At 36.5% G+C, this 16,160-nt stretch overlaps 1 protein-coding gene across 4 annotated transcripts in view; it reads left to right on the forward strand.

Annotated features, from left to right (window-relative positions):
• Window positions 1–16,160, forward strand: part of Top3beta (DNA topoisomerase 3-beta) — a 140,492-nt gene that overhangs the window by 98,417 nt on the left and 25,915 nt on the right. For 3 of the 4 annotated variants that reach the window (XM_076205730.1, XM_076205729.1, XM_076205733.1), the window contains one exon: window positions 6,785–7,009. The exons of the other annotated variant lie outside the window; for it this stretch is intronic. In XM_076205730.1, the coding sequence (XP_076061845.1) occupies window positions 6,785–7,009 (225 nt within the window). The remainder of the gene's footprint in view (window positions 1–6,784; window positions 7,010–16,160) is intronic. 4 annotated transcript variants of the gene reach the window in all.

A 16,160-nucleotide genomic window follows, 5' to 3' on the forward strand; every position in this document is an offset into this window, starting at 1 on the left:
TGGGAATGGAATCAGAGATGTGAAATGAACTTTAACATTAAGAATTGTAGCATAATGGAATTTGGAGAAAACAAAAATAGAATATCGGGTCAGTATAAAATTGGAAACAAGGAAGTCAAGAAAGTCGATCCAGAAAGGGACCTGGGAGTGATTATCTCAAGTGACTTGACACCTGATAAACATGTGAATAAATTATTCAGAGAGACTTTTAACTTGTTAAGATCAATGAAAGTGGCCTTCGACTACATGGATGAAGAAATTGTAAAGAAAATAGTAGTTACACTAATAAGACCTAAACTAGAGTATGCTGCAACACCATGGGCACCTAGCACAAAAAAGATCATAAGAAAATTAGAAAGAATTCAGAGAGCAGTGACAAAAATGGCACCTATACTATCAAATTTGACATACAAACAAAGATTGGATAAATTACAACTATCAACACTGGAACAGATAAGAGAAAGAGGTGATTTGTTGACCATTTGCAGAATTATGAAAGGGATGGAAATTCTTGATAGAGATGACTTATTAAAATGGGACAGAAGAGAAACAAGAGGACATGAAAAGAAGCTAAAGAAGGATAGTTACAGAAGAGACTTGAAAAGGAATGGCTTCCCACATAGAGTGATTGATATCTGGAACAAACTAAACGGAAAAACAGTGAGTGCCAAAACTAAACAAGATTTTAATAAAGAATAAACTGGATGCGGAGAGATGCGGGAACGGGTCACTATGAGCATAGCTCTTGTCCTGTAAAATACAACTAAGTAAATACATTTTAACATATTTGAGAGTTTCATATGCTAACACTGGATAAAACTATTTCACAAAAATTTTGTTTCTCATAATTTTTTCAGTGTTTCTAATGCAAAATTTTGTGCTGGCTCCAAAAATGTACTTTTCTTCTACCATTGACCATTTTAGTGATATAAAAAATTATACTAATATGAAGAAACATATAGGATACGGAAAACAGACTTTTTTTTTTTACTATAAATACTGACATTCTTGACCATGGCTAGAAGAGGATGGAGGAATTCACCAAATTCATTCTGTTGAAGTGTGTGGTTTCTGTGTTGGACCAAAGCATGGATCACATAAATTGTGAAAGGTGCAAAGTACTGGACTGCTTATAGACTAAACTTTGGAACCATGGGCCCTTCATGTGATATGTGGAAAAGTACTGGACTTCTTATAGACTAAACTTTGGAACCATGGGCCCCTCATGTGATATGTGGAAATTATCAATCAAATTTAGATGCATGGCTAAGAGGTGCAAGAAAAACAATGCCATTTCCTGTGCCGAGAGTTTGGCGAGAGCCAAAAAAATCATCACAATGATTGCTATTTTTGCTTGATTGACATATCAAAGTATAGAAAAAGCCAAGGGAAGAATTGTTTCCATATCCCAACAGTTTATCCTGTATTGCACCTTTTCCACACCCACCAAAAAATGTAAGTATATCTTATCAGATTGTGAACTCTATTCTTTGCAACAGAATCAATATTGAAATCTTCTAAAAATCTAGCTATGTTTTCTTGTAATTTGATTACACATACAATTCATATTTATGTTCCAATTGATATATTTTTTATATTTCTCTCTCTTTCTCTCTCTCTCTCTTTCTCTCTCCTCCTCCAGGTAGAAGATATGTTGTAGGTCTCAAGAGAGTGGGAAGGTTGTGACAATGAAGAAATTGATGAAAATTTTTAGCCAAGACTGGATAGAATGAGAAAGGAGGTGAGGAGGAGAATGGGGGCTGGAAAATGGGTTGGGAGATAGGGTTGGTGAAAGAGTATTGGGATGGTTTGGACACATGGAAATAATGAGTGAAGGAAGATTAGTAAAAGAGGTGTGGAAGGTAGAGAATAGAGTGAACATGAGAGGGTGACCAAGGATGAGATGGATGGATGGGGTAAAAGGGGCATTGGGGAAGAGGGAATCTCTGTTGAGGAAGGATGGGAGAGGACAGAAGATAGGGGTGAATGGAGAATGGTTGTATATGGTTGATGCCGTGATGCATGAGGGGGAGTGGGTGAGGGAATATGTGTGTATTTCATCTGAAGAGTCAATAAGTAGGAGCAGCCAAGAAATGGAGGAAGCTTTTGTACCAAGAACAACTTAGGAGCCTCACTTTCCAAATCAGAGTGAGCTAGATGATTTAATCAGGGATTTATGTCTTACTAAGTTAGGAGCTGAACTTCTTACATCAAGGCTGAAGGAATGGAATCTACTAGGGGTAGCTTTGACACCACCAAAAGTGAATCTTATAATGCACCCTTTTACATCTCCAAATTGAAGACAGCACTGCCACAATGCAACAGTTCATCACCAAGCCTTAGTGACATCCCATATGCCTTTCTACATCGCATATTCCTTTTTATTAGACCTATACAACTTTAGATGGAACAAGGGGGAATTCCCTTACTCTTGGGGTATTACTGTAATCATCCCAATCAATCAAAACCTGGAAAAGACCATCATTTGGAAACCAATTATCATCCTTTATCTGTAACCTCTTGCATCTGTAAACTGCTGGAAAAGATGGTAAATGCTAGGCTTAGAGGCAATTACCTATCACCTGTTTAATATGGGTTTTGGAAAATACAATCCACAACTGACACTTCTCTGTCCCTAAAATCCTGAGATGAGAGGGAGGAAAGGGTGGTGGATGAGAGTGGGTATTTACCTTTTGATGTACTACTTTTCTTATAAGAGAGAAAAAGCCCTTGTTGTATAGACGGAAGATATAAATGTAGAAATAAGGGAAATGCTCAATCTTTTGGGATCATTGGATGTGATAAAAGTTTCAGGACTTGAAGATATCTTATATTGGATACTTAATGTAGGGAACAACTAGTGGACAAGATTCATAGTCTTATCATATGTTCATTGAAAGAAGGCATAGTGCCACATGATTGGAAAAGGGCAAATGTGGTACCAATTCTCAAAAGTAAGGAGACATCATTAGATTAAAGGCTCACTGACCAGCACAAGAACGAAATTATGTGAAAGGATTGTAAAAAGTCGATGGAACAATATTTCAAAAAGATGAACATTCCTAAAGACAGTCACTTTAGCCTCAGATCTGGAAGGATATGTGTGTCAAACCTCTTAATCTTTTATTCAAGAGTGATTGATGTGCTACAAGAGAGAGAGAGGGTTTGTGGACTGTGCCTCAACATAGAGAAGACTAGATAAAATACCTCATAGTTGACTTATGTGGAAATTGGAACACATTAGATGACTGAGAGGCAAACTACTAGAATGGATGAAATATTTTTTGGAGACATGAGGACAGTATCAAAGGATAAGATGTCAAGGTGAAGGTCAGTAACGGGTGGAGTTCCACAAGGTCTAGTGTTTGCACCAATAATGTTGTCTATGTCAGTGACATAATGGAAGGTACAATCTATGCCAACATTGTTTGCAGATGATGCCAAAATCTTGAAAAGAGTAAAAAACGAGGAGGACTATAGACTATTGGAAAAATATCTAGACATTTATTGCATGGAGCCAAGAATGGAAAATGAATTTCAGTACCAAAAAGTGCAAAGTACTGGAAATGGGTAATAACTGCAAAGGACCATCCACTATTCCTTTGGAAGAGAATTCATTACAAAAGCAAAAGAGGAGAAAAATGTGGGAATGTTGATAAAAGACAGCCTGTCACCTGATAGACATATCAATAGGATTGTGGGAGAGACATATGGACTGCTGCAGAAGATTAGAGTGCAATTTCGCTATATCATCAAAGCCCTGATACATGCAAGACTGGAATATGTATCAGTGGTATGATCCCTACACAGAGTAAAAGATATAAGCAATATCAGGAAATATAATGGGCAGCAACCAAACTGATCCTCAGTCTGGCAGGTAAACCATATGAAGAATGACTAAAACCATTGGGTCTACCAACTTTGGAATATCAAAGAGAATGAGGTAAAATGATTACAGTATTCAGGTCACTAAAGAGGGATAGATTGCATTGACAGAAGAGATCTGATTAAAGAAGGGAGGGCTTTAACACCTTCTATACGATGACGCCTACGTAGGTGTCATGAGGAGCAAGTGGTTATGTGAGGATGCCAATGTCGGCGTCTTGATTATATTTATTGTAGTTGTACCTGCGTGACCCCCATACTCTGTAAACTGGCTTCATCATATTTTCTATGGTTATCAAAATTCACGGGTGAAAGAGAGAATGAGCAATACAGTGGTGACTTTATTTTTTATAATGCGAGTATTATGACGCAACATCGCACGTCTGGCAGCTAATGCTGCCCACGAGATTTTGGCCCAGAGTGAAGGGGTTAAGAGTTCATAGGAACAAAGTAAGGAAGGTTGTGAAGAAATTCAACTTTCCATGTAGATGCATAAATACTTCAAATAGCTTAGGTGATATAAGCCAAGCTGGAACAATACTCGAATTCAAATCTAAATAAACTTAGGTTGCTTAATCCAACACTTGCCAACTGCCACTTGTGTGATCATTTGGGCCCAGGACATAAACCCACTTTGGAAATTGTCCCAGGACATAAAACACCAATTCCCAAAGTGGGTTTATGTCCTGGGCCCAGACATCCACACAATTAGTAGTTGGCAAGTGTTGGATTAAGAGATCTAGGTGTATGAGAATTGGAAATCAAGTATATAGATTAAGTTGGATCTGTACATGAATTAGAGGCTAAGGGAAAATAGGAGGTGAGACCTAATGAGCAATGTTTTTTCTGTATATTATAGTTGAGTAGTTCCTTAGGAGTGATCCAAGTGCCACAGGCCACCAGACCCTGATTTTGTGCTCAGCCAGCCGATCTGGGTTTCCTGGGAGTTGGATTCATCTCCCTCTGAGTTACCATGGCTGAGGGAGACAAATCTAACTCCTGGCAGGCAGTGTTGGAAGCCCAGGTTGGCTGGTTGAGCACAAAATCAGGGTCTGGTGGCCCATGGTTCTTGGATCACTCTCTCACAGAGGCACCTTCCCAAGCTCTGCCACTAACTGCATTAATCCCTCATTTGACCCCACTACAAGGGCAGTGTTATCTGTGAGAAACAAGTGTCTCACCTCCCACTTCCCTCCACTATCTCTAACCATCTCCAAACCCCTGTCATCATATTTGCATTTAACTCCCATTCATGTACACATTGAGCAGTTGTGGCGACATGAGACAGCTCTAATGCAGCCCCACCTTAACCTCAAACCACTCACTCCCTTCATCTGCAATCCTAACACAAGATCTACTACTCTCAAAAATTGACTGCCCTTAACAGCTCTCCCCCAATCCCATATAGCTGCAATACCTCCCATAATGCTTTCCTGTCTACCCTGTCATAAGCCTTCTCAAAATCCTTTTGCCAAAACCACCTCACAAATCTGCCTCACCACAAAAATTTGATCCACACACCCTCTACCTTTCTAAATCCACACTGCTTCTCACTAATTAGTCCCTCTGTTTCTCTTCTAATCATCTCAATGAAAACCCTTCCATATGGCTTTCCAGCTACACTCAACAATCTGATCCCTCTAAAACTATGACACTAAAATTTGTCCCCTTTTCCTTTGTAAAGTGGAATTATTACAAGCACTCCTCCAGTCCTCCAGCATTCTCCCCTCCCATATACTCACATTAGATAACCATACAGGCCAATCCACTGTAACTGTACCTCACTTTATCAGACCCTCCACATGAAACCCATCCAATCCAGGGGCCTCATCAGCTCTTATCATTTTCAAAACTCCATTTACCTCATCTTTTCCTATATCTCTTCAATTTTTTTCTACCATTAGTCATTTTCTTTGTGTCTCCCTATCCTCTTCCACATTCAACAACTCAAAAATACCATATCCATCTTCCCCTTATCCCTCTTGCTCTCTTATTTTCCTTCCAAAACATCCTTTTATTCTTTTCAAAATTTTCTGTCTTACCCCATATTGCATCTGCTCTCCTCTTTGCCTCCTTTTGTTCTTGTACCTATCATATGCTTCCTGATTCCTACTTCAGAACCAATTCACATATGCTCACCTTTTCTCATCTACTACCATCTTCATTTCATGATTAGTGTCTACCACGAGTCTGTACCCTTTTAACTTCATCAGCACCAATATAATTTACAGAAATTTTGGCATTATGCCAAACAGTTTTATTCTGCTGAAGGATGGATTGAAATGACCCTTAATTGATTATGACTCCAGCATTCTAAGTTTTACTCCTAAGCTGAATAGGATTATCCATAATAAGAAGAAATGCACCTGGTATAGAATGAGTGTGTTGTGTTTAAAAAGTTAACTTTATGGTGAAAGTTACCTTCAGATTTTATTATATGATGGAAATTAGTTCTTGGCATTTCTTAGTTAACTTTTGTCCTCTATTTACCTGGATTGAGAATTATTTTGTAATAAAGAAAATGTGATTATAAGGTATATTTTGTTTTGTCTGCTATTTCCCTCAGTGGAGTAATATTGATATTGGGATTATATCAATGTATATATAAATGTAAATATATTGTGTGTGTGTATATATATATATGTATACGTATATATATATATATATATAATATATATATATACACATATATACATATATATATACACATAATTATATATATATATATATATATATATATATATATCACACACGCATATATATATATATAATATATACTATATATATATATATATATATATATTTTTAATGTTTCCATTGGGTAATTCTTACCTGATAGTAAAGAATAGCTACTTCACTAACTTATCCTCATCTTTGCACTTCACCCTCCATTCATTAGGTGTGGAAAGTGTCGTCGGTATCTAAAGCTTGTTGAGACAAAACCCATGCGTCTGCACTGTGTGGCATGTGACGACACTTACTCTGTGCCACAGAATGGAGTCATCCGGGAATTTCAGGAACACCGTTGCCCTCTGGATGATTTTCAACTGCTCCTGTGGTCAGGAGGTGCAAAGGGCAAGAGTTATACATTCTGCCCATACTGCTACAATCATCCTCCTTTCCCGTATGTATCAGTATCAGTAGAAATATACAATAAGTATCACTATTTTTCCATGTACTGTCAGTCCTCCACCATTATGGGTAATTGGTGCAATAAGATGGATGTGATGATGAAAACTGCAATTATCAAACATAATGATAAAAATGAAAAGTTCCAATTTGAAACCAGACCCATAATTTCTCCAATCTATTCCCGTGTCCCTTATTTATATACTACAGTCAACCCTCCATTATTGTGGAGAATTTGTATTGATCAAAATAACCACCATGTGAGGACAGAGCCTTTATCGGTATGAAGTTTTGCTTATTACAGCTTTTTCAATTACATGAACTTGAAAAAATTTAATATGCAAAATGTCATACTGATAAAGGCTCCATCCTCACATGTTTATTTTGATAGACTTGTTGGTAACTGCCACTTTGTATCTATCTAATTGTACCTAATGTATTTACCTAATTGTAGTATATAGGAAAGGAGCAATGGTTATTGGGTCCCATCTCTTGTTCTCCAATTTATCATACCTGGCCTCAAATTCATAAACAATTCTGACTTAGTACTGTATCCTTGATTTTCAGTTATCATATTTAAATTTGCTTTCACATATTGTTCCAGCTTGGGGTATATCATCTAAGCTATTCCAAGTATTTAAACATCTCTATGGAAAACTGCATTTCTTTACATTCTTTAGACATGCAGTCTTTCTTAATTTGTTCTCATGACCTCCTAAAGCCCTCCTATCCTTAATCAAGAGATCTCTTATGTCACTGTAGTTTGTCCCCTTTAGTGTCCTGAATACTGTAATCATATCACCACTTTCTCATCAAGCTTTCAACATTGGTAGACCCAGTGCTTTTAGTCTCTCCTCATATGGTTTAACTACTAGGTTGAGAACCTTTTTGGTTGCTGCCCTTTGTATTCTCCTAATCTTGTTTATATCCTTTACTCTGTGTGGGGACCATACTACAGTGAGACCTCTCATTAACGGACATTAATTAGCTGTGTTTGTGGTGCTGGTGTTTAGTGTGTGCAATCACTAAGCCACCCAAAAACCACTCTAAAACACCGAAAACACGGCGAAAACACCACAAACACAGCTAATTAACGTCCGTTAACGAGAGGTCTCACTTTACTGACTTGTATTCCAATCCTGGACGAATTGGAAATTCTACGAGTTTTTTCATCATCACTTCATCCATAAGGTGAAAAACCACTTTAATCTTCTGCAGTAGTCAACATGTCTCTCCCACAATCCTGCTTATATGTCTGTCAGGTGACAGGCTGTCTTTTTTTTTTTTTTGTCTTTTATCAACACTACCAAATCTTTCTCCTTTATTTTTTTGTTATGGGCTCACTTCCCAAGGAATAGTTTAAGGATGGGTTTTTCAGCTATTGCCTATTTCCAGTGTTTTGCATCTTTTGGTATTGAAATTAATTTTTCATTTTTGATTCAGGCAAAAATAGTGTCTAGATCTTTTTCAGGAAAAAAAAATACTTTTTTTTTTTCAGAGCCATTTTTCATCCCCCCCCCCCACCAGAGCCATTTTTTTAATTACCAGAGCGATTTTTTATACTTCCAGAGTCATGTTTTTGCGGGTTCGATTTCTTAATATGTTGGCATCCCAGTTGAAACTGATCGGCACAGTGCCTCTGTTTCCACTGGCAGTGGTTGGGGGTGGAAATGCACAACAAGCCTTGCAATACACCATTAAGAGTACCTTCGCTGCCCCGATCCACTTCAAGCCAATCTAGGTTCCACGAGCGTATAGTAGATTCATGCTTTATTGGCTTTCGTTTTCCTTGGCCCTTGCCCGTAGAGTTTGAATTAGGCTTTGCTGGTCCAGAAGTTGTTCCTGCCGTCAAAACACTCTCCCTCGATTCTGAAAAGACTGAATCTGAGGGCAAACCATCTTCACTCATCTTCACTCGCTTAACTAGAAATCGCTCCATGATGTACGATCATTGAAAGTTTGGCACAGACGTGACGTACGAACGTAGACCTAGCTACCATAATGCTAAGCTAGCTAACAAATAATTTTTTATTTTTGTATTTTTTATTCTCCCTACAAAGATTAATATTTATGAACTAAATATATAATTATCAAATGTTCATATTTATACTTAAATTTATTTACTTTCAATTACTAACCAAACATTTGATTCTAATTTGTTTTCTCATAAATACGCAAACGAGGTTATAAATGGGATTTCCCAGTTTCCCTCGTAGGCCCCGAGCGAGTTTGCATATGTACAGTGTACGTATGCATGCAGTGATGTGGTATTGGGTATGGTGCATTGTACATGTAGTCAGTGCGTTGATTGGGCAGCTAGCTGCATGCAACCAATGAACTTCCCTGCATACAGGTACCATGCAATTCAAAACTAGTGACATTATGTAGCACAGTAGTTGTGTAGAGTCTAGTCAACATGTACTATTATACGCACGCATGCAGCTGATACAAAGCTAGGCTAGGTAAGCCATTGAACTCTAGCAGCTATACCGCGTACACACACATACGTACATCAACAAATTAAAGTTGATTGATGCGCTGCGTTTATGATATCGATTGATAATGCAATGATTGATCACGGGTAAGTTGTGTTTGCTCTGATCCTTTCATCAATGGTGATGGGATTCAGGGATTGCCAAATGGTGGATAATGCATGAAAAACGTTGAATCTTGCCGCGGGAGCAATTTTTTTTGTGGGGGATCGTTCCCACTATTGGATTTGCGAGAGCGACATTGGAACTTTCCCAAACGAAATTGCACATTACTCCTGTGTATTTTTTTGCTGATCTTTTTGTAATAGTGTATAGTCATAATTTCTCACTCTTCTCATGATTTTGTACCTGTGAACATGTTGGTATAGCTTGTTGAACCTTCCATCATGTCATTGACATAAATAAGAAACATTACACAGCTCAGAATTTTTTTTTTTTTTGCATTGGTATTATCTATTTTAAATGTAATGATTTCATTTTTTTTTTTTTTTTTTTTTTTTAATCCAGGTATTTCAAAATATCAAAATTTTGTCTTGTCTCACTGGCACTGTCATCTATAAGAAGAAATGTGTGATTAAACTTGCATTAAATTAGGTGATGAATAAAAAAAAAAGAAAATGTTACATAGTCTAGATTTAGGTAAAAAATTGGTTGCAATGAAGATACAAAGCTCATTTACATTCTAGTCAGGCAGGAATTTGAGCTTGAAGCTCTTGTTTTTGTGGACTGTCTCAGGGTAGTCTTGTTTAATGTTCCAGCCGTAGTCTGCCATCATATGTTTGTCCCGTCTCCCTTGGTAGTGCTCCTCCATAGTCTTGAGGTCGTGATGGCACAGCTTGCCTTGCTCATCACTCACTGCCCCTAAGTTCTCAGGAAATCTATCAAGATGACTGTATAAGAAATGGAGTTTGACATGTTGCATCCAAGGTTATAAAAAGCTGACAACAAGGCTGTTACAAGGGTTTCATACAGCCTTTTTATTATTGAGAAAGTTTTCCATTCCTGCCACAAATGAAATCCACATTCTCCTTTCCTTATTCATCTTTCTAACAGTCTTGATCACATACAAATGCACGAATCTGTGGTCCATCAAACAAACTTGCCTTGATCTTCTCAAATGACAAAGCAGGAAAAACCAAGACTGTGTTGGAAGCATTCACTGCCAGCATTAAATGATCTGACAAACTGTTTCATCAGGCCCAGCTTGATTTAGAGAGGAGGAAATATGATCTTTTCTCAACTGATAATTGGATCATTGACAATATATGGTAAATCACCTTCGAGAGTCTCAAGAAAGGGCCACTCTTTCTGGAATGCTTGTCTCTAGCTTGGCTGTCCCATATGCAAAGAAAGCAGGGATACTTTGTAAATCCTCTTTGTTGACCAAGGAAGAAGTTCATGATTTTGAGGTCCCCACAAATTGTCCAGTTGTGCTTGTGATATTTTGATAGGTCCATCATAATTTTAAAGTCGTTATACTCCTCTCATAAACACACACAATGACCTACTGGAACAGCTGCATAGACATTGCCATTATGTAGTAGAACATACTTCAGGCTGCACTTAGAACTATCTAGAAATAATCTCCAATCATTTGGATTATACAATGGAATCCTAGATATTATGGCAATAAACAAACTTAGTCACCTCTTTAAAAAAAGAAAAAAAAATACACAAAAATCTGTTCCTGATTTTGGAAGTATGAAACTTGTGATTTGGTTCAGTAGAGACTTTTTTACAACACTATGGACACCCAGTACTAAAAAGAATATAAAGAAATTCGAATACAAAGAGCAATGACAAAGATGGCACCAACTCTCTCCAAATTAACATAGGAACAAAGGTTGTCCAAATTGGAACTACCAACTCTGAAACAAAGAAGAGAAAGAGGAGATCTACTGACTATAGAATCATGAAAGGAATGGAAATCCTAGATAGAGATGATTTATTAAAATGGGACAATGGAAAAACAAGAGGACATGAAAAGAAACTCAAGAAGGATAATTCCAGGTATCTACTACGTAGAGTGGTGGATATCTGGAATAAATTAGATAAAGAAACTGTGTGTGTGCAAACACTATTCAAGATTTTAAGAAAAAAACTTGATGCTGAAAGATACAAAGACGGGTCACTACGAGTATAGTTCCCTTCCCATATTATACAACTAGGTAAATACACGAATGCAACACACGCACACACACACACAAAAAGAGAGAGGAGATTTAATAACTATTTACAGAATCATGAAAGGAATAGAAACTATTGATAGAGAGGATCTAATAAAATGGGATGATAAAAATACAAGAGGACACGGAAAGAAAATCAAGAAAGACAGCTATAGAAGAGATCTGAAAAAGAACAGCTTTCCTCACAGAGTAATAGATATTTGGAACAAGTTAGATGAGAAAATGGTGAGTGTAAAAACAATACATAAACTTAAAAACAGTTCAGATAAAATGAGATATGAAGATGGGACTCCACGAGCATAGCTCCCATTCCCGTAAAATACAACTGTAAATACACAGACGTTGGTTGAAGTGACAACAAAGTTTGGAACTCCAAGAAAACTGCAAGTTTCATCAATCTCAACAATGAGGTAGTACCTTTGTTGTATTAATAGGGAATGGGAAAGCTTGTGGTGTAGTGGGAAGGTGAAGAAAATTGAGAAGGGGAGGGATTACTGAGGGAAATGGAAGGAAATGAGGAAGGGGATGAAGGGGCCCAGGAAGTCAGACAGCATGTCAACAAGAGAGGGGCAGACGACAGTGTTGATGTCAGAGATTAGTAAAAATGTAAAAATTAGAAATATAGATAAGAGCAGTGCAATGGAAGGTGAAGATAATTATTTCCATGGATTTAATGAGGGAGGAAATGACAACCTCCCCCGACTAGTAAATCTAGAGGAGAAACTAAAAGAAATGAACGAAACATGGGAGGTTAGGTTTAACCAATTAACTCTAGTTACCCAAAGAGTTGATAAACTTGAAGAACTAAAGAGAATCAAAACCTAACTAAAGAAATAGAAGAATTAAAAAGACAGTTAAGAGAAGTAAAAGAAGAGAATGAGGAATTAAAGAGGAATAATAAAGAGAATAAAGAGTCCATAGCAAAAGAGGTAAGTGGTTGGAAAAAGTACAAGAGAACAATAAAATTTAATTTAGAGGTATAATGGAAAGAACTAAAGAGAGTCAAAACCTAATTAAAGAAATAGAAGAAGTAAAAAGACAGTTAAGAGAAGTAAATGAAGAGAATGAGGAATTAAAGAGGAATGATAAAGAGAGTAAAGAGTCCATAGCAAAAGAGGTAAGTGGTCGGAAAAAAGTACAAGAGAACAATAGAATTTAATCTAGAGGTATAATGGAACAGCAGATGAAAGAACAAACTAAGGGCACAGTTATTATAGTGATGAAGGTGGAGAATATAGTAAGATACTTAGCGGATAAAAAGAAATGTATAATTATATTAGGGATGGAAGAGAAGTATAATCCAAATAGGACTACAAGAATAAAGGAGGAAAACGAAAAAGTAAATAAGATGTTAGAAGTAGTTCAAGAAGATGAACCAGAAACAGGGAAAGAAATAGAAGAAATATATAGGCTAGGGAAATACAATACAGATAAGACCAGACCAATTAAGTGACCAATATAAACAGGTATGGATAAAAAGAGAAATGAATAAAGAGGAAAGAGAGGATGAGAAAACAAAAAGACTAGAAGCTAAGGGGACAAAACGAGAAAAGAACAGAATCAGAAAAAGAGAAATTCTACTTGAGAGTAGTTAATATGAAAGTGAGGAAATGGTTCATAGCAGAGAAAAACAGAAGGGAAAAAGAAAACAATGGAAGTAGCAGAAAATTAAAAGTGTCTTACACTAATATAGATGGCTTAATAACAGGCTTGAATGAACTGAATGATTACCTGAAGGAAAAAGAACAGGACATAATGGGAATTGTAGAGACAAAATTGAAAGGTTCACTACCACCCAACAGTGTAGGACATGGTGCATATAATTATTGGATTAGAAACAGAGAGGTAAAACAAGGGGGTGGAGTTATGTTCCTGACTAAGAAGGATATAAATGTGAGGAATGTCACATATGGAAAGAATAGAGATGATTATGATGGAAGTGGAGGACAAGGATAGGAAGAGCAGGAAGTTTGTAGTAAATAATGTGCCTCCTAAAACAGCTTCGTGGGAAGAGAAAGAACACAAAAATATGTTAGAAGACACAAGGATAACACTAAGATACTGGAAGATGGAGGAAGAATAGTTATAATGGGTGACTTTAATTGTAAAGAAATCTGCTGGGAAGAGATGACAGTGAAGGGTGGAGATGACCTATGGGGAAATGTACTACTTGATATGATTATAGAACATACAATGACGCAGTGGATACAAGAGAATACTAGGTATAGAAATGAGGAAGAACCATCGAGACTGGACCTAATAATCACATCAGAACCCGAAATAGTGGACAAGATTAAATATAAGACACCAATAAGTAAAGTGACCACATATTGGTTGAACTGGAACTAAATGAGAAAAATACATGAACAAAATTAACAGTATAGAAAGGGAAGTTGATGTATGAAAAAAAAAGATAATAAGATAAGAGAATTCTTTCAAAAAGCAGACTGGGAAAGAATACACAAGGAAGAAACAACAGTAGAAGAGAAATGGAATATTTTGACAAAAATTCATAAAGGAGTGGAAAAGTATGTCCCTAGACAAAAACAAGAAAAATAATATGTAATGGGTTGGTACAACAAAAGATGTAGGGAGTTAAAAGACAAAAGGGATAAAGCTTGGATATAATGGAAAAAAAACAAAAGGCCTGAAAAATGGAAAATATATAATTATAGAAATGAATATGCACAGGTGTGCAGAGAAAAAAAAGAGAAAATACGAAAAAGATGTCAAAGAAAAATGTAAAGACCAACCAAAACTATTTTACAGATTTGTAAACAACAAACTGAAAAACAAACAAGAATTAGAGAAACTATGACAAGGAGCAGTTGAATACACAGAGGAAATAGAAATGGCAGAAATTATGAACAAGCATTTTAAATCTGTGTTTACGAGGGAGAACATACAACCTAGAGATATCGAGTGGGAGGAGAAAGTCCCCCTATGAAAGAGAAGTATCAAGGAATGAAATAATGAATCACTTGAGTAAACTTGATATCAGAAAATTGCATGGACCAGATGAAATGGCAAACTGGATTTTGAGAGAATGCAGGAATGAACTAACAGACAAAATACATAGTCTAATAAATAGTTCATTGAAAGAAGGAAAAGTTCCAGAAGATTGGAAAAGAGCAAATATAGTACCAATATATAAAGGGGGAAACAAGGAAGACCCTACTAACTATAGACCAGTTTCTCTTACAAGTATGATAGTTAAAATTTGTGAAAGAATAATCAAAATTAGATTGGTAAGTCGTTTGGAAAAAAAACAATGTACTAAATCCAAGGCAATTTGGATTTAGAAAAGTAGGTAAAAGGCACTTTTATTGCTCTCAGTAAGTTGTAGGTTTCACTGACAATCTTGTTTATATGTTTGTCTGGGGACATATCTTTTGTGATAATCACTCTCAGGCCTTCTTCAGATCCTTCTTAACTTCTTTTTCACAAATTTTATACCTTCCAGGTATCCTTTTTTTTTTTTACTTTTTCCAAACTTCATTATGCTACATTTTTCTGTGTTGAATTTCACTTCCCACTTATGACTCCATTCCCAAACCCTGTTTAGATCTCTCTGTAATGATTCGCAGTCTGTTTCAGTATTCACTTTCTTCAACAATTTTGCATCATCTGCAAAGCTCATATAACTTTCTACTCCCATGTCCATGTCATTCATGTAAATGGCAAACATTATTGGAGCCAGTACTGATCCTTGTGGGACTCCACTAATTACCTCTTCCCAAATAGAAGTCTTGTCTCTGAGCACTACCCTCATTCTTCTTTCATACAAAAAGTCCTCCATCCACTTCTGTAGTTTACCTTGTATCCCTCGTATGGTTTCCATCTTTTTGAATACTGTAGTTTTTTTGTGGGGGACTTTATCAAAAGCTTTTTGTAGATCTAGGAAAATGCAATCAGGCCATTCATCCCCTTCTTGTATTATATCTAGTAGCCTTGAGTAAAAATCAGATCAAATTTGTGGTATTTACCTAGTATTTTATAGGACGAGAGCTATGCTTGTATTGACCCATTTTCGTATCGCTCCACATCCAGTTAGTTCTGGCATTCCTTGTCTGAATCCAAATTGTCTCGGATTTAGTATATTATTCTCTTCCAGATGTTTTATCCTTCTGTCTTTTATAACTTCACAGATTTTTGCTACTGTGCTTGTAAGGGAAACCTGCCTGTAATTTGTTGGGTCTTCCTTATTTCCTACTTTATAGATTGGATACAATATCAGCATTTTTCTAGTCTTGTGGCATTTTTCCTTCTTTGAGTGAACAACATATTTTATATATTTCGTCTACTAGTTCTTTACATTCTTTTAATATCCAATTTGCTATTCCATCCAGGCCATGTGATTTTCTGACATCAAGGTTTGGTATTTGATCCATTATTTATTTGCACATTATTATTTCCTTCATGGGGGGGATTTCACTTCTCTTCCTTCAACCTGTGGTTTTACTTTTTC

This window comes from Oratosquilla oratoria, chromosome 22 (genome assembly GCF_046742065.1).
Source record: "Oratosquilla oratoria isolate Oo_2021 chromosome 22, ASM4674206v1, whole genome shotgun sequence".
NCBI lineage: Eukaryota > Metazoa > Arthropoda > Malacostraca > Stomatopoda > Squillidae > Oratosquilla > Oratosquilla oratoria.